The sequence below is a fragment of the Pezoporus occidentalis genome, unplaced genomic scaffold (assembly GCF_034315485.1).
Source record: "Pezoporus occidentalis ecotype Australia unplaced genomic scaffold, CSIRO_AGI_Poc_V1 ctg18, whole genome shotgun sequence".
In the NCBI taxonomy this organism is placed as follows: domain Eukaryota; kingdom Metazoa; phylum Chordata; class Aves; order Psittaciformes; family Psittacidae; genus Pezoporus; species Pezoporus occidentalis.
This window is the reverse complement of record NW_026913640.1, coordinates 2,558,782-2,577,163: the sequence shown is the minus strand read 5'-3', so window position 1 is coordinate 2,577,163 and position 18,382 is coordinate 2,558,782. Positions and strand designations below refer to the sequence as shown.

Genomic DNA, 18,382 nt, shown 5'->3' with positions numbered 1-18,382 from the left:
TCTACAATGTAATATGATATGTAAATATTTTACAGCATAACAGTACATGGAGTTCATGTTCTTTGAGAATATGTGCTAGAGAATGTTGGTTCATCTTTTGGAAATGTATGAGGAGGTAAAGGACCAATATGACACTGAAATTTTCTTGTGCAAACTCAGACTATAGGACTAAGAGAAAGGAAAACACAATTCTAGAATTGCATCAGAAAAGGTATTTCCATTGAAATAAGGTAGCATTAATATTACTATGTAAATAGTGACTGTAGCTTGTCTGGAATACTGCTGACAGTTTTAGCTGTGCACTTGCAGAAAAGGTAAAATCAGTGGATGAACTTAGTAAAAACCCAGGAGGCAATCTCTTTTACTAACTGGTTTGCCACAAAGGAAAGTCAGAGACCTGATTTACTTAGCCTATTAAAATATGAATAGATGTAAGATCAGAAAGTCAACAGAAGGAATAAGAATTGTGTAAACTTAAAGGTGACATTTGCATAAAATGAAACAGTAAAGACTGCTGAAGAATACTTTTGGATTGGAAAGTAAGAGGGTTTTAACCTTCAGAGGACCTGCCAAAGCTGTGCCTGAGACAAGTGACTCGGTCACATTTTCATAAACTGAAGATGCATTTCATGAGCTAGATTTCATGAAAATGCCTTTTACAAACTAAAAATGGTTTATGAAAGAGTTTGTATTATGTGGCTGGGTGTTGCAGTGAAGGAATGAATTTGCTGTCCTAGAAGTTCTTGTTCCCTTGTCTTATTTGCAGTGTGTGAAGGGAGATGGCTACTTTTTTTTTTTTTTTGATATATTGTTAGCCTTTGATACTACTGAGTGTGAGATTTTTCCTGGTTTGGGATCCTTTCTGAACAATTTCTTTTTTTTTTTTCCTATGAGAATCCAAATATAGTAAGCACAAAAAAAATTAAGCACTTTTTCTCATGCAAGAAAAGTATCAGGTTTTATCTTTCATTTCATCTTCTTTTTTTTTTTTTAAATTGTCTTATGCCATGCATATGGTTGAGTTTGTAAGGATGTAGATAAATTGGTAGGTATTCAAAAGATGAGAACATTGCCAAGCATGTCATGAGGTGTAACCCCATTAGGACAGTATGGAGAGTTGTGATGTGTCTATATGAATTTGAGAGAGTTAGCTGGCTCTGATTTAAACCAGATACAACAATAATAACATTTTCACCATCTTTTGCTTAGTAAAAATATAGTTTGAGAATGCAGGATAACTTCTCTTTAGAAATAAAAATCAGTATGAAAAATTATTGTTAAGTAGTATTTTTATATTTTGAAATAGTAACAAGTTTCCTTGAGCAAGTACAGCAAACACATAAGCAAATTCCTTTGCAAAAGCCTCTGTAAGGCATTGCTTCCCTGCCCTTATAGTAGCTTTCCTTTTAAAGCTAAGATGATGCTAGATCAGGATGTTTTAATTCATCCCACACAGCACTTAGTCCAGGTCTTCCCTCAAGCCTGTATGGTTCCTGTTCCACCTATTATTACTCTTTTGCCTGTTTAGGTCAGATGGTTTGCAGTAACATAGGGGCTACTCACTAGAATGATGTGCTGGGGTATGGCATGAAAACACCTGCAGACTTTCTTGAGTAACATCGAAGACAGTTTTAAGTTGATTCAGTCTCATTGATGTGGCTTTTTAAGACTTTGAAATAGGAGTTTAAGCAGATGTCTAGATTTTTTTAATGATAGCATAGAATTCATATTCATATTGAGACTGCTGTTAAAAAAATACTTGAAATCTAATACTTTCAGAAGGAACTTTTCCCTTCAATAATAAATAGCAAGCTTTTTCCATATAACATGATTTGTTTGTATTTTCACAAATGCTGTAAATTTTGGGTGGAATAAAATTTTTGATGTCAATTAATTTGGCAGTTGCATTGCAGAAGCTTCATTAATTTTAATTCTTCCATTTTAAGTCTTCTGAAATAGGTTGTTCAAAGTATATCAAATATAAAGGTTGATTTTTATTTTTCTTGTTTTAGATTATTGTGTCATGCAATGAAAGACCATATAGTGCGTGTCGCAAATGAAGCTGAATTTATTTTGAACCGACAAAGAGCTGAAGATGTCCACAAGCATGCTGAGTTTGAGGTAAGCCTGAGAGTTGGTGCATTTCTGGTTCTCTGTTTTCACTCAGTTGTCACCTTGGCTGTAACCCCATACAATAAAGATTTTTTTTCTTCCAAGAAAGAAATTTACATTAAAGGCGTTTCAAAACTAGTTTTTAAAAGCTTTGGTAAATGTCAAACACAAAGAATGGGTTTGGTTTCTCATCTCCTCACTTAAATTTATGAAAATATTTACAGCTTGAAGAAATCCCTTAATCAGAATGTCTAAACTGATATGGTAGATTCTTAGGTTCACAAAGAACTTTTTTTGGTTTATTGTGAATAGTAATGAAAATCACATTAGCAATTATTTTTGTTGGATTTTATCAGCTGTATATATGAGTTTAGTAAGAAAGAAAAGTAATTAATACACTTAAGGCATTTCACAAAAAATAAGAAGTAGAAATGTTTTGTTAAACAGAATTAGTATTTTAAGGTAATTTTGTTAGAGCACTTTGCATTTGGGAGCACTTAGAACATTTACTTGCTATAATTTATATATTGAAATATGATATTACATATCTTTCTAGTCAGTAGTCATTAATTATTTAGAGTAAGATTGTGGTTAAAATGTCTATTCCTCTTAAGTATTGGAAAAAATAACAGAGCAGCTGACTCCCATAACTCTTTAATGACTAGAATTCTTACTCCCAAAAGGAGTCAACATTCGGTTGTTTTTTTCATCAATGAGTATTGCAGTATATGATTTATATTATATTGCTTGAAAATTATAGAAATATACAACCCCCCTGATTTTTAAAATGTGCTTAGTTTAACAGGGCTTTTATTATTTCTTCATGATAAATTCTGTTCTTATTCAAAAACTTTCATGCAAAAATTATGGAGTAAAGCTAAAATTTCATTCTGGACATGACTTTATCAAACATGGTTTTGCATTTTTACCCTGTGCAGCCTTTCAGCATCACTAGTTTTTATTTCCAAACCTGCCTGTGCTTGCATATAGTTGTGTACATGCAAGCATGTATGCACAAACAGGCATTTCTAAGTGTTTTAATGCTCAAATGACCTAACATTATTTTTAAGATAGACTGACTTAGTATTGATGATGATAGTAAATAGCTATATCAATTTATTCAACTGTCAGGAAATGCCAACAAGCACCTGGTGGCTAGAAATAGGATCCAGTAATCTCAGTTTTGATTAGGTTTTTGTCTCTTTGAAACAGCTCTCTTAAATGTGCACTTTGATGTACTAGTTTTTGTGCTCCTTGACCTATCTGAAAAGTGTGAGACACAGAGATATCTGTTGTCATTTTGAATACACATAACCTTTACTTCATTTTGTCAGAGCAGACAGCAGACACTTGTCATATGGGATTGCAACAACTTTATTACCAATCATATACTGGGTATTTTGAACTTAGATAAAATCACATTTACAATTAAATGTGTGTCAGAAGTTTCATATTGCCTCAACAATACATAACATTTGATATTTATCAGAGCATTATGCAGTAACCTAAAATGACAATAGAAGATTGATTTATCTGCTCTTTGAAGAATACATTGAGGTATAAGATCTGTCAGAACTCTAGACAAAATGAGAATATTCAATTAACTTTAAGCTTCTGTTAGCAAATAGGATTTAGAATATTAACTATATTCCCTAAAGGAATAGTCTTAAGTCGGTCTTATTGTCTGGTAAAGAAACCAAAATATTTTTCATATATGAAAACTTCCATTATGTTTGTCACATGAAGAACCTCAGCTACACATTTTAGATGAGTAAGATAAAATCTGAAAGTCATAAAAGAAAATTATGAAATGTAGCCTGTGTAAAATATGAAACTCAGATATATTTAAGTAAAGTGATGGTTAAAGTCTGAAAGAATGTTTTATATATTGTCTTTAATAATGGTAGGTATATAACTGAACAGTTTATTATTTATCCTACTTGAAAGTAGTAGGGACAAAGATTTCTAGTAGTTTTCTGTTACACAATTGTAAATCTGTCATTTTGTTTTAATAAGCTGTATTGGTACATATTCTGGGGTTTAGTACATGTTAATCGTTGCTCTCAATCAGAGAAGTGAGTGGCTATTTTATTTTTACCTTTTAAATTTTAATTGAATTGATGGGTGAATTTATTTGGCCCAAGCTGCACTGAGTGACTGTGTCTCCTGCATAGTGGGAAGGCCGGGGATCAGCATCGGAATTTTATCCTGTGACTCCAGTTGCAGTCAGGGCCAGGAAAATTCCTCCCACAGTTAACTTTCATTTTGTTAACCTTTGTAATTGTTCAGGAAGAAAAATGAAAATTTAATTTTACTGTCCAATGAGCTGGTGAAATATTAACCTCATTACTAAGGCATATCATTGTACTAATTGGTGCTTCCCTGTACAAGATGATAAATTGAAAAATGAATTAACCCTTTATGAATAAGTGTAATGATTGCTCTTTTCCAGATAGATTACTTGAAATAATACTGTAACACAGTGGAAAGACCACTACTGAAATCTTACTGAATGCAAATGTGATCAGTACTAACAAGGAAGTGTGCAGAAATATGAACAATAAACTACAATTTAGCATGAGGTTAATGTATTTTTAATTGTTCTTTTGAATACTAGAAAGTAGGATTCTAGTCAGCTATGTTACAGCATTGAGTGTTGGCTAAACGTTCTAAAATGATGCACAATAACTGCATTCAAAAATGTTGCTTAAAAGGTGATTTTAAAAATAATGGTTTTGAGAATTGTCTCGCCTTTCTAATATATACCTAGAAAACAATACGTATCATGGATTTATTTTAATTATTTTAATTTGCATGGCTACATTTGCTTAATTTAGACATTTTAAAATGATCTTTACAAGGAGGAGAAATTAATTTGAACTTGAGATTATTTTGAGAAAAACATGGAAAAAATTACATTGTGCTTATGACACATAAAGGATTTATAAAAGCTGAAATACATTGTAGAGTTTTGACAGTTTTGGAAACAAATTTCATAGAATCATAGAATCATAGAATAGTTAGGGTTGGAAAGGACCTTAAGATCATCAAGTTCCAACCCCCCTGCCATGGGCAGGGACACCTCACACTAAACCATGTCACCCAAGGCCTCGTCCAACCTGGTCTTGAACATTGCCAGAGATGGAGCATTCACAACCTCCCTGGGCAACCCATTCCAGTGCGCCACCACCCTAACAGTAAAGAACTTCTTCCTTGCACCCAATCTAAACTTCCCCTGTTTAAGTTTGAACCTGTTACCCCTTGTCCTGTCACTACAGTCCCTAATGAAGAGTCCCTCCCCAGCATCCCTATAGGCCCCCTTCAGATACTGGAAGGCTGCTATGAGGTCTCCATGCAGCCTTCTCTTCTCCAGGCTGAACAGCCCCAACTTTCTCAGCCTGTCTTCATATGGGAGGTGCTCCAGTCCCCTGATCATCCTCGTGGCCCTTCTCTGGACTTGTTCCAACAGTTCCATGTCCTTTTTATGTTGAGGACACCAGAACTGCACACAATACTCCAGGTGAGGTCTCACAAGAGCAAATTTGCATGATCAATAACCACAGAATTTTTTTTTGAGGTAGTTATCTTTTAAAGGAAACATGATGAGAACATTAGCTCTTTTTCAGTTTAAAAGCTGAGCATTTAACCATTAGCATTTTTTAGAAATGTAGCATGTTATGAAAATTTGTCGTGTCGTGATACGAAATAGAAAATCATAGAATCATAGAACAGTTAGGGTTGGAAAGGACCTTAAGATCATCTAGTTCCAACCCCCTTGCCATGGGCAGGGACACCTCACACTAAACCATGTAACCCAAGCCTCTGTCCAGTCTGGCCTTGGATACCACCAGAGATGGAGCATTCACAACTTCCTTGGGTGACCCATTCCAGTGCCTCACCACCCTTACAGTAAAGAACATATAGTCTGTAATTTCACAGTTAAAGGAGTTTATCTTCAGCATTCACAGTAATAAAATTATCAACTAGCTTTTTGTTTTATTGACATCTAAAAGTCAAAACCACTGTACATAATTCTTTCCTTTATATTATGCTATGTGTGTTATATCTATAATTTATACCCAAGAACACATGAAACTTTTACAAATAAAGATCATCTTTTAAGGCATATCCACGGTCACACATATACACACAGAAACATTTAACTAAATGTTTCTAACTGCAATTCTGTTGTCTTAGCCTTTGATATTTCAGTTTTTACATACTCTGAGTGCTTCTTCGTGGATAATATATAGTAACAGAACTCTTTCAATTGAACGGTGTGTCCTATTTCTCTTGAAAGTATTTTAATGAATTCTTGTCATGTTTAAAGAGTGTTGGTAAATCACGATTTTGAAGCAATTCTAAATAGCCAATTTTTATGAACTGAATGTGCGTTCATTCCTAGTCACAGTGTGCTCAGTATGCTGCTGACAGAAGAGAGGAGGAGAAGATGTGTGATCATCTTATCAGTGCTGCTAAGCATCGAGATCATGTTACAGCCAATCAGCTGAAACAGAAGATACTCAACATACTAACAAATAAGCATGGTGCCTGGGGAGCTGTTTCTCATAGGTAAGCTGCAAATGTAAAATATCTGGGTTTAAAATGTTAATTTTAAAGTTTAAGAGAAGCAGTCATTGCATAAATGAAATATGAATGTACTAGGAACTAGTATCCCTAAAATATATTTTCTCTGTCTTTTCTTCAGCTGACACTTGAGAAGTCCTCTTTGCTAAAGATTCATTGATCAAACTTCCTTAGAGAATGCAAACATAATATTTTAGCATATTTGTTGATTATAATGCAGTTTTACTGTTGGTATATTGGTAGATTTTGAGGCTCATCAGTATTAGAGTGAAGTGTTCTGAATGAGATATTGAGACATGTAGAGATTTATAGATGTCAACAGAGGAAGCATGAAATAAAGATAGAATCAAAATTACTTGTCTAGTATTACAGACTGAGTCACTATTAGAATAACCAGCAGAACCAAGTTACTGAGTCACAGTCTGATGCTTTCGTTTATCCCCTTTTCCATGCAAGTAATAAACTGGTAAGATCCACTGTGAACTACAACAAACCAGCAGTCAGTGCCAGACATGTATGCTTAAAGCAGAAAGTACATTGTACTTAAATGTAGCATGTACAAAGCTGAACATAAGCAAAGTGCAGCTCAGTTCTACAGGTAAGCCTATTAAAAATAAATAAATAAAAAACCAAACAAACATAATTTCTACTGTGTGTAAGTGATATTATACTATTTGAGGTTTTAATCGGAGAAAAAAAAAACACAAACCAAACCCAAGCCTTCTGAATCACAAAAATAGCCATTGGCTAAGGTGCTGACCCCCATGTGGAAGGCTTGAGCTGAAATTGCTCCTTTCCTTCATTCAGAGCAAGGTCTTGAACCTGGGTCTGCCATGTAAGTGCCCTGTCTGCAAAACTAGAGACTGCCAAGTCTCTCTTTTGTTTATGCATTCTATCCACAAATACTTGATTATTCATTCAGAGTAGAATAACTCAAACAGTACGAATCAAGGAAGTTCTGCTCCCAAATACCCAAATTCTTACATCTTGATTTTCTACATAAATCCTGTTTAAGTCTGCTCCAAGTCAGGCAGAATAGAAAGTCAGATTTTAGCTCTTAAAAAACTTTCCAGTAAAAATCTAGTTGAGGCTGATCAACCAATATGGACTAATAAAAAACTTCTCTAGATAAAAGTTTTCTTTCAAAAACATCTATTTGAATTTAGCTTGAATATATATCTAGGGGTTAAGCCTATTAGAAATGTTGCCAAGTAATACAATTGACATTGTCAGTAAAAAGGTTTAATAAATACCACATACACTGTTTGTTCTTTTTGTAATTCTGTTTGGTTCTTGCAATTATACAGTGTTAAAAAAAATGATTTTTTTTATGCTTATCATTCTTATATCTGCCAAAGAAATCACTATTTCCTGAGTTATGATGGAGATGTATTAATTTTTTAAGGTGGTAGGAAGTGTGCAAATTCAGTCTTGCAGAAACTCGGTAGTCTAGAACCAGAGATATTCTGGTGGAAATTACAAAAATCACAAATAGAAGATTTTGATATTGTTAATTCAAAACAGCCTGAGTCCATAATGGATGCTCATGTTATTTCTAGTTCAGGCTTAAAGCTGTGTATCTGGAGACTTGAACCTTTGAAAATAAGTGCAATTTTCAGCCCTTTTAATATCTTAGAATTTTTAAATAATGTTGCTCAAGTATGTGAATGACTGGAGGCACTTTGCAGGCTAAAGTCAGTTCCTGCTCACTAGGTTTTTCAGGAGACCTTCTTTTCTTTGGGCCAGATAACCTTCCTCTCCTGGATTGTTGATGGTATCCTAAACGGCAACAGACCGCTACTGCAGGGTTTTTTTTGCTCGTCAGTCCATGAAAGGTTTTGATGAGCCATGCACGTTGACACCTGTGACAAACCTGTGAAATTTCCTACATCAAGCAAAAGGAACTCTTATTTTATTCCTGTCATGCCACCCCATGTGTCCACTTCTCAACTACTTGCAGTGCTGCTTTCCTATTTCAGTGCTCAGTGTGTTAGGTGCAGCCATTGGCCTGGTTGCATTTTAGCTGCAGGCTACTGCTTAACCTGGAGAAGGGGAGAATTGTGACAGCATGAGGTCTCCAAGTGGGGTTCCCCATTTGCAGGTGCTGATCAGGAAGCAAATGGCCTTGCACTGCAGGTCTTACTGTGTGTGCCATGGCAGTCCACCATGCAAGTGTATCTTCTGTCATGAGAACTAGTGGACTGTGAATGGGAAGCTCTAGGATGGCAGCAGGTGGGGAGAGATGCCCAGTGGGAGACCCTCTGAGCCTTGTTAAGGACCAAGGTCAGTGGTTCTGGCTGGGCAGATTTAAAAGGCTTCAAGTGCAGAAGGTACAGGGGGTCTCATTAAACTATGTAGACACAGAAGGCAAAAACTGTTGTTAATTAGGTAGATCTTCCTGTACTTCTTATATGATGGAAATCGAGATGGGCTCTTGGATTTTACATACCTCAGGTCCTGGCCAGCAGGAGACACAGCAGGCTCCAAGTCTCCTTTTTGATTCCTGACAAATAGTTACGGTGTTCGGAGTCTCTTTATAAACTGCTGCTTCACTGTGCCCCAGGAGATACAGCCTGACTGGAATACAGTTACATTGAATAAATAAATAAATAAATAAATAAATACAAATGTTGACACTCCAGACCTCTAGACCTCTGGAGTAGCGACTCCATCATTTCTGTTGGGAAGAGTGTTCCCACAGTTCTTAAAGCATACTGCTGGTCTCCTGTCCACCTCTGGACCTGGAGACCAATCTTGAAATGGTGAATTAGGAAGATCGTTCACAGGCCCAGAAGGGACAGGGGGAGAAAGAGGCAACCAGTTCTATGTGATAAATACTTGGACAATAGCAGTGCCTTTTGACATCCAAAATAGATAAGACAGGTATGAAACTGCTGGAGGGGGAGATGAGTCTGATTCTTAAAAGCTTCAATTCTCTGTCACATTCCCAATCTGCAGCTCCCAGTTTACTGATAATTGTAGCATTTGATATATATATATATATGTGTGTTTGTATCGCCTCAAGATAAAGAATGATTTTAAGTTCTTCAACATACGTGCTCATGTTATATACTCTTATCAAGATGTCTGAAGAAACAAGAATGAAGTTTAATGGTGTGATTCAGCAAAATGCCATATGAAACTTTCAATTCTAAGATTATAGTCACATAAAGGTAGTTGAATTACAAATAACAAAATCATGTGACTTGCATTTCAATTACCTTAATTAGCTATTAATTTTTAAAGGAGAAATTAATTATATGCAATGCTTCACCAGTTGACTAAACACATACAAATGCATTAACATTGTACAACCTATCCCTGTCCATACATTAGTCAGTACAGTTAGAGTTGGTCTGGAAACCTTTTCATTCTTTTATCTCCTTCTGCTTAAAAATGATAAACAACAAGTTTGAAAAGGAACCTTTTATTTTGTATTGCTTGTAATTTTGTAATTTTTAACGTCTTTCCCCTTTCACAAATACTTTACCTTCATGTCAAAGTGAAAACTAAAGTTCTTTCCTCAATGTCTTGCAGGTGTGAGCATCAGCTCCTATACAGCAAAAGGAAATTATTGAATCATCTTACTTTCTCCTACATATCTCAGATAAAAAAATAATAGATTTCAAAATAAATCTTGTTAGTTTGTTATAAAGCCTGTTTGTGCCCTTAAACCAAACTAGTTCTGTTTTCGTTGTTTCGACAATTTAACACTTGCAGGTATCTTCGTAATAGCTTATCCTAAACATACTGTTTTCCCCTTTGTTAAACTTCAGCATTATACCAGAACTAGAATACTGCAGGTTTTTCCCATTCAGATGAAAAACTGATGAGTTGAATATTTCTTTGATGCATTGCCACTTACTCAGAATGAATATGCAACATCCTATTTCCTTGAACTGAGGAAGAATCAAACAGGGTGTTTCATAGTGTAGCGTTCAAAGCTGCTTTAAAACAGCACTTACCATTAGCTTTTTTCAGGGTTATAGTCTTCATGTCACAACATATGCTTCCTTCAGTCTTCTGTCAGCTTCATATGGTGCTTGTCTTCTCCCCATCTGCTTCTCTCCCCTTACACATCTTTCTGGGGGAAAAACAAAAGTTTTGTAAAACCTGTCTGCACACACAGTTCACATTCCTTGTCAACCATATGCATGCCTGTGTTTTGGGCCATAATCTGTTACCAGCTCTTATATCAGCTGCTTGGTTTAATCAGATATCTCAACTTTTCAAAAACTTTTATTCAAGAATACTGTACATAACAGCTCTGTCTTACAGTTATTATAGGTTTAAGGCAATCTAGGGCAATGCAAGGAATTCTGAGTTCTAATTTGTGTTCTAAGTCTAAATATTAAATACTTGTCATAGATATTTTCACATGAACAGTTTCGATATACATAGGAGGGTTACCATAATGGGAAAAATTACATTTAAAAATGAGACTTGGTTCTCTTGCTTTCCATGTTTTGATAAAGCAGGTTCCACCTACATTAAAGCAGCTTTATCAAATAGCAAGTATATAAGGGCTTTTTCTGTTCAAATCTGTCTTTGGATAAACTAGACACCCATAACAAATTAATCATTCATGGTGGAGTGCGGCAGAGCTGTCAGTCTCATTCTGTGGTGAAGACCAAATTTGTCTGGGGAGACAGGCTGGAAATAAAAAGTTTCTTGCCAGACAGCTAGTCTTGCCTCTCACTACAGCATGTGCTTCTGCAAAGGCTGAGATCTGCTGGGGACCAGGGAGGGAGAACCTAAGGAGGGGAACTCCCCTTTTGTGAGTCTATGGGGCTTGGTAGTTAAATAAGTTGATTCTGGGATGACAATGCTTCTAAACCAAATGTTTCCAGTTTACAAGGGAGATCAGAATGCAGGAATTTAGTAAGAAGGACTTTCTCTTAGAGCCAGCCCTTGGCATGCTCTGACTCCATCTCTATACGAGCTGCCATCTTAGGAAGTTCAGAGAGACACAAAACCTATCCTGTCCCCCACTGCAAATCAGCTTCATCTGGTTTCATTTCTGGCTCATTTTAACTGCTAGACATAAATTAAAAAATGAGCTTTAGAACAGTGGAAAAGAGCCTGTCTACTGGATCCAGAAGTGTGTTTGACATGCCTGTTGTTAGAGGGCCTGTTAAGGTACTGCATTTTTCTACATACTCTGTAAGAACTATGAATTTTTGTATGTTTCTAGAATTAGTGGAATCTGTTTTTGTTTGCAGAGTGGATCCTTACGGATAGATCTGATGGAACTGCACACTTTTCAGCTCAGTCATTAGCTATCTTGACTACAAATTCCAAATATTTTGTTTGAGATGATTTCATCACAACCAGACATTGTGAAAATGCTTTTCTGCCTTCTGATGTTTTTACTTAACTGAGCTACTTGAGATCAGTAAATGTGTCATTATTATTATTCACATTTTAGGTCCAGTATTGGTCATCCTTCTGTAGCAGGGTTTAAACATAAATGTGGGACTATTTTACTAATCTGATACCTTTTTTGTAGTATTTTACTATTTCTATCCCCTTCTTATCTTTCTTACTGTGCTTTTAACTTTGTGCTGCTCCTGCTGCTCTGCACTCGTTATAGTACATCCCCTGCCACTGTGTACCCTCTTCCTTCCTCCTTCCCTGATTGCTTACTGCTGTGGTTGAAGGCAGAAACTAGTTGAAGAAGCTCTTGATAATGGTGCCGTGGCATTTGAAGAGCACAATGGAAAAAGGAAGCTAGAAGAATTCTGTATCCTTTTCTAATAATAGGAAGTTAGGTGTGGGATGCTATCTGCAGCATAGAGATACCTGCCAAGAAAGCAGTATTGTATAACGAGGGATGGGCTTTACAAGTGAGTGTACAGAGTGCTTACGTGAGATTTGTTCAGTTTTGTGTTTGTGCAGGGTTACTCAGTTGTTTTGAAGCATGTTGCTGTTCACTATGGATTTTTTCCCACAACTGGAAGAAACCTCAGAATAAAATATTTTCTTTGGAAAGAGGTAGCATTTTCCAGTGTTGGGAAATGCATGGTACTCAGGAAGAACTTGGTCAGTTCAGTGGAAAGACTTGTTTGTCTCTAGGAAGTACAGTATATTGTATTTCATATTAAAGAAGGAAGGCTTCTACATTTTGTTTCACATTATTACTTCTGCAGCAATAGAATTATTTTTTTCTTGTTTTTTTTCACTTCTCTTGAGTATGCTCTCTCTTTCCACCTAATTTTTTTCCCCTTTCTCTTCCTGGCAAACACAAACAGGAAGGATTTGCCAATACTGTTTTTCTTTAAGCTTTAGAAACAGCTGACCTCCAGATGTCAGCAGGGTCTTTAACTGGAACAACAATCAGAATACATATCCAAATTGCATACAGTCAACTTTCTGTACGTATTTTTGTATTGTAGCAATAACAAGGGAATTTTAAAATATGCTTAAATTGAGAGAAAGGCCAGCCTTAGCAAACTGAAAGGGATTTCTGTTCCTTCATAAATCTATCCATAGAGCTATCATGTTCAGCAGCCATTCAGCTTCCAAGATGCCAATCACAAGGACATCCATAATGGTTCAAGACTAGCAGTCCATTTAGCCCTGTAACCTGTCTTCAGCTGTAAGTGAATCTAAAGAAATGGAAAGATAGGACAAGTAGGCATGATAGGTCCATCTGATACTCAGACTCCTTGAATTTTCAATTCAGGATTTCCAGAGGAATTTCAATTTCAGTCAGTCCGATTTTAAATTCTCCACATTTCAGTAGGCCTTCAAAATCCAGCTGCCCTTCTTCATGTTTTCCCCCGATCCTGCAGTGCAAACAACCTCTGAAGGGGTATCAGTAGACTGGACTAACAGTTGCTGGTATTGGACAGGCATCTATTCTCCTTCTTTCACTGACTTCTGTTTGGATAGACGTAGAAACTCATTAGGCAGATAACACTTCCCTTAATTGATTTTTTTCTCCCATGTCTATCTAGCAATACATGTGCAGTATAGCACTGGATTTCCCATTTTCTGTATATGCAAGAATAAAAAGCAAAGAAAAAAAATTAACAAAAGCCATAGATTAGAAGATTCTGAAAAAGTAATTTTTATGTTCCTAAGGAGGCTTTTTTCTCAGAAATTAAAATCATTTGATTTATTCTTTATTTTGTGACATAAAATAGGTGAGAAATATCATATTTTTAACTTACAGTGTGATGTTGTAGTACCATTACACTCTAAGATTCTTTCCCATGTCATACTTCAAGTAGATTACAGTTGATGAATGCAAAGCTGTAGAAAATGTTGTGGTTTTTTTTTTCCTAGGAGAGCATCTGTAATGTTTTGATAGACTTCTCATAATTTTTGTTAGAAACATCAGAAATGCAGAATTTAGCCAGAAGTGAAAACCTGGTGGAGCCATTTTGATTCCCCTCCTTTCAAAACCTTAATGTGTCTTGTACTTTTTTATTCAAAATGCATTTATGTCCAACTGTATGTTTGTAAAATAATTTGAGATATTCAGAGCAGGGTCTGGAAAGGAACTGAAGACTAAATCATCCTCAAGCACTGACTAAGGTAGGCATAGTCTAGCACATCCCTATCACATGTTTTGCATCCTCCTTTCTTTGCGGAGAGGAGAGTGGAATTCTGCAAATGCCTTGGAAAACTCATTCTATGTCTTTGATCATTTTAATGTTGAATTTTCATGTGCATTATAGGATCATTTTCTTTGCTACAAATTAGATTTATCATACCTGATTTTAAACCTAGCCTTTCTCAAAGGCTTTGAAAGCTCATACTGTCCTTTCAGTGCTCCTTTACTGGTTCAGTTATCTGTATCTTGTATAATGTTGGTGTCTTGCTGTAGATTCCCTGCAATTTGCCTACATCTTCCTTAGAAAGAGGTATTCCAATCTGGGCCCTTGATTGCGGGTGACACCTCAACAATGCACAACACTACTTAAGGTTATTTCACACTATATCTTAACTGACTAAAATGAGATTGTAGGCTCTGTCAGTACTTCCTAGAACCACTCTGCAGGCTCTTACTCCTACTAATTGGCGCAATCACTTCCTGCTTTATATCTGTGCTTCTAATTATTTTAAGACTGGTGTGTGTCTCATTCATCTTAGAGTTTAGAATTTTTTAAGTAATTTTGAATTATTATTCTCCCACATTATACTTATAATTCTTTTTACAGGTCTTTTTGTGGCTTTTCTCTGATTCTTCATCAGAGTTGGTAATGAAATGTTTAATGCAGCAGAATTCAGGAAACAACCCATATAGTCTCCCACTTAAAAACATTCCCAATCCGGTCATGAACCTTTGACATATGCTATAAAACCCCAGGGTTTAACTGTTCATGTATTCATTTATCATATTATTACATATTTTTCTTAGTCTATGCAAACAGTAAGATCACTATTCTGATTATGCCATGGATGAATGAACAATAAAGAAAATGGCGAAGGTGTACAAGAAATCATTTTTTCTTAATAAACCCACGTTACTCGTTTCAAATTAATCAGCTGATTGATAAATTCTCCTAGTATCCTTGCATACATCAAAGATAAAGATTAGACTATAATGCATTTAGTATGTTTTTCCCCATTTAAGACCGCATAACATTATCTTTCAGTCATCTGGAATCACACTTACCCTTCATAAATTTTCAGAGAAGTGCTAAATAAATGATCAGGGATTGCCTTGTCCTCTTCCTCTTTTTTAATTCTTACATTTCCTTTTTGATTATGTGAGTTTATGAAAGAGCTCCTGATTACAACCACATTGATATTTTTGTTATACTGTATCTTCCTTCCACATCAGAATTTTTTGGTGTTGTGTATGTAATTTCAGTTTTAGGTATTGTGGAAAATTTATTTTTAGCAGAGGCTTATCCACTGGTTTCCTGAAAGTTTCTAAGTCTGGGGGATTTAAACTTAGTTGCTCTGTAGCTTTAACATTTTTCCTTGGAAATAGGAATTCTTTCTTTCAGTGATTGTTTTTGTTCAAAATATATTTCTTTTTAAAAATTCCTTTGAACTAGTCAGAATCGACTGTAAAATGCTATCTTTAACTTCAGCTACTTTTTCAACCTATACATTTGTACACAAAAGATGCATCTTTCTGTAACTTCTTTTTTCTTTAAGATTGTTTTTATAAATGATCCCTTTACCACTGACTTAGGTCTTTTCTCATTGAGTTGTTTTGAAAAACTAAAATATCTCATGTCTCCATCCTCTTTTAGAGGTGGTGGTAGAGTTTTTTTCTGTTATATCTCAAAGTGCAGTGCTACCTTTTTTTTACTTCTTTTAACATTACCCAGACTTCCAATAAGTATTTCATGCCTGTTTATGAACTTCAGAGGAAGTAAACTATTATGTGCTAAGGAAAAAGTACTTCTTTCTTGGTTTTCACAGGACCAAACACTTATTTCTCTTGGCAAGCCTCTGTAATGGTAGCCAAAGTTTTGTCTTCTGGATAATGAGATTTTTTTAGTTCCTGTATTTCCCATTCCCCCCCTCGGTGCCCCCCATTACAATGTGTAATCAGTGAAGATATGAAGACTGATCCATTTTTCTTGTCTTCTCAGCTGTTGTTTTTTTCTCCTCCTCCTCCTCGTCTTCCCTCAAGGGAAAAAAAAAAAGAACAAACAATAAAACAAAACAAACAAAACCAAGCAATCAACCTTCAAGATGAGTTTTTCACCATTTTTGCTTGTCTGTAGTACAATATCATCCTCCTTCACACTAGTTTAGAGCTTTCCTAAGTCAATGCATAAATCATACAGGTCATCTGATGCTAAAAAGAAAATCTTTTCTCTCTGCATATCTCTGCATAGCAGGTTTTTGTTTCGGTCCATCGTCCCATATTTGAGGAAATCAAAGCTCTCCTTTCCACTGTCCTTATAATCTGCAGCCTTCACCTATCCATATCTTAACCATCAAATAGAAATACTTTGTGCTTCTGCCTATTTCACTTTATCTTCTCTCACTCTGCAGTAATTGCTAATCTGCTTGGAGTCATATCTTGTAGTGTTATTACAGGGGAGTGATAGGCAAGTGCATGTGTAGCTGCTGCTCCCAAGTGACATATAAGAGGTCTTGTTTTCTGGATACAGAGGCCAGCAACGAGAGCCTTGTCCTTTCCTTCTTACCTCAATATAGCTTAGCAGGAGAGTTCCTTGGGTTTGGTGTTGCTGTATGCATTTTGTTAGTATAGTCTGATGTTCACAGATGCTAAGCTATGAAGATCATCTTTCGACAATTTTTTTTTCTCATTTCTGAACAATATTCCCAGCAGACATTTCTCTTTCAATTTATCATTTCTGGACTTTGTTTTGTTTTGTTTAAAAGAGTGAAAAAATAAGTTTGCCTGGGTTTATTTTGACTAATTCAGGAGCACCATGTCTGTCATAGACTTCCCATGACTTAAATAACATTGCTGTACTTGATTATACTGCTTTCCTCATTGATAAAATAGATATGGTAATTCACAGTGCACTTAAAAAGAGTAATTAAACCATTCAAGTGTATATTGAAAGTTCTATATAGTTTTATTATCTGTTTTTACATGTATAGATTTGGAACATTTGTTATTATAGTATTTACTTTTTTCTATATAAACAATTTTTTTCTTAACCTGTAAGCTCTGGAATTTTTCAGCAGTAATACCTATTCACATAAAGGTTTAACATTTATATGTATTTCTTGTACACTTACAGACATAAAATATCTGATGGTGACTGACTGTAAGCTTCTCCCAATATTTGTGCTCCCCAGTATATTGATATCTGTTGTCAATAATATAGGCTGTTGTTTAGGTTATAGAACTCCGTTGCTTAAGTGTTACATTTTGAAGTCATCTGTCATGGATGTGTTGTAGAGATAGGAGTTTATTTATGTTTATGGCATTTTAAGTAACTCAGTAAGACCCTTTAAAATATACAGAAAAGGCTTGTTTAATGACATGACTGCTCACTTAATCCTGTGACCTTGGCATGATAGTATGCCTATAAAGCTCCCTTCCCATAAAATAGATGAACATCACTGTCTAATGATTGTTTCAGCTTCAGGAATATACTGCCTTATGCCGTAAGTATTTCTTAAACATTCAGTAGCATTGAAATAGCATTTTAAAACCCAGTAATGTAGTGAACTATCCAATTGCCTAGATTATTGGAAAATCCATGAAAAAATGCATAAACCACGCGTACTGTGGTTCAAACATATGTACATGCTGTTCAATTTAAGAATTCTAACCACTGTTTTAAAAAATCTTCTGTATACACAATGCCAATAGACTACAATTAAAATGAAGCTATTTCTTAAAATTCAAATGTAATTATTTTTCAGATTCCCATTGTTCTTTTTTCTTCTGATGGTAAATTATATTTACTGGGTTAAATGCTTTTGGTTTTATTACAGACACAGTCTTCATGTGTAAGAAATTTCTTTTGATGATTTACTAGAAGTTATGTTTACACTAATGGTAAGAAGCAATAAAAACATACATAAAGAGGAAGCTAAATTCAACATCTCTTAGGCCTAATTTAGAAATACTACTGAAGCCTTTGGGATACTTTGTCATAAAAGAGTCTTAATTTTTATGCACAATATATCTTGCGCAATGTGAAAACACGAACAAAAGTAAAGCATGATATTATTTGCGTCACGGTGAGTGCAAGTCCTGTTAATATTTAAAAAATGTTCATTT

At 35.3% G+C, this 18,382-nt stretch overlaps 1 protein-coding gene across 12 annotated transcripts in view; it reads left to right on the top strand.

Moving 5' to 3' along the window:
- The window catches only part of NBEA (neurobeachin), a 507,179-nt gene that overhangs the window by 263,718 nt on the left and 225,079 nt on the right, over window positions 1-18,382 (top strand). For all 12 annotated transcript variants that reach the window (XM_062615053.1, XM_062615045.1, XM_062615050.1 and 9 more), the window contains 2 exons: window positions 2,013-2,121; window positions 6,518-6,684. In XM_062615053.1, the coding sequence (XP_062471037.1) occupies window positions 2,013-2,121; window positions 6,518-6,684 (276 nt within the window). The remainder of the gene's footprint in view (window positions 1-2,012; window positions 2,122-6,517; window positions 6,685-18,382) is intronic.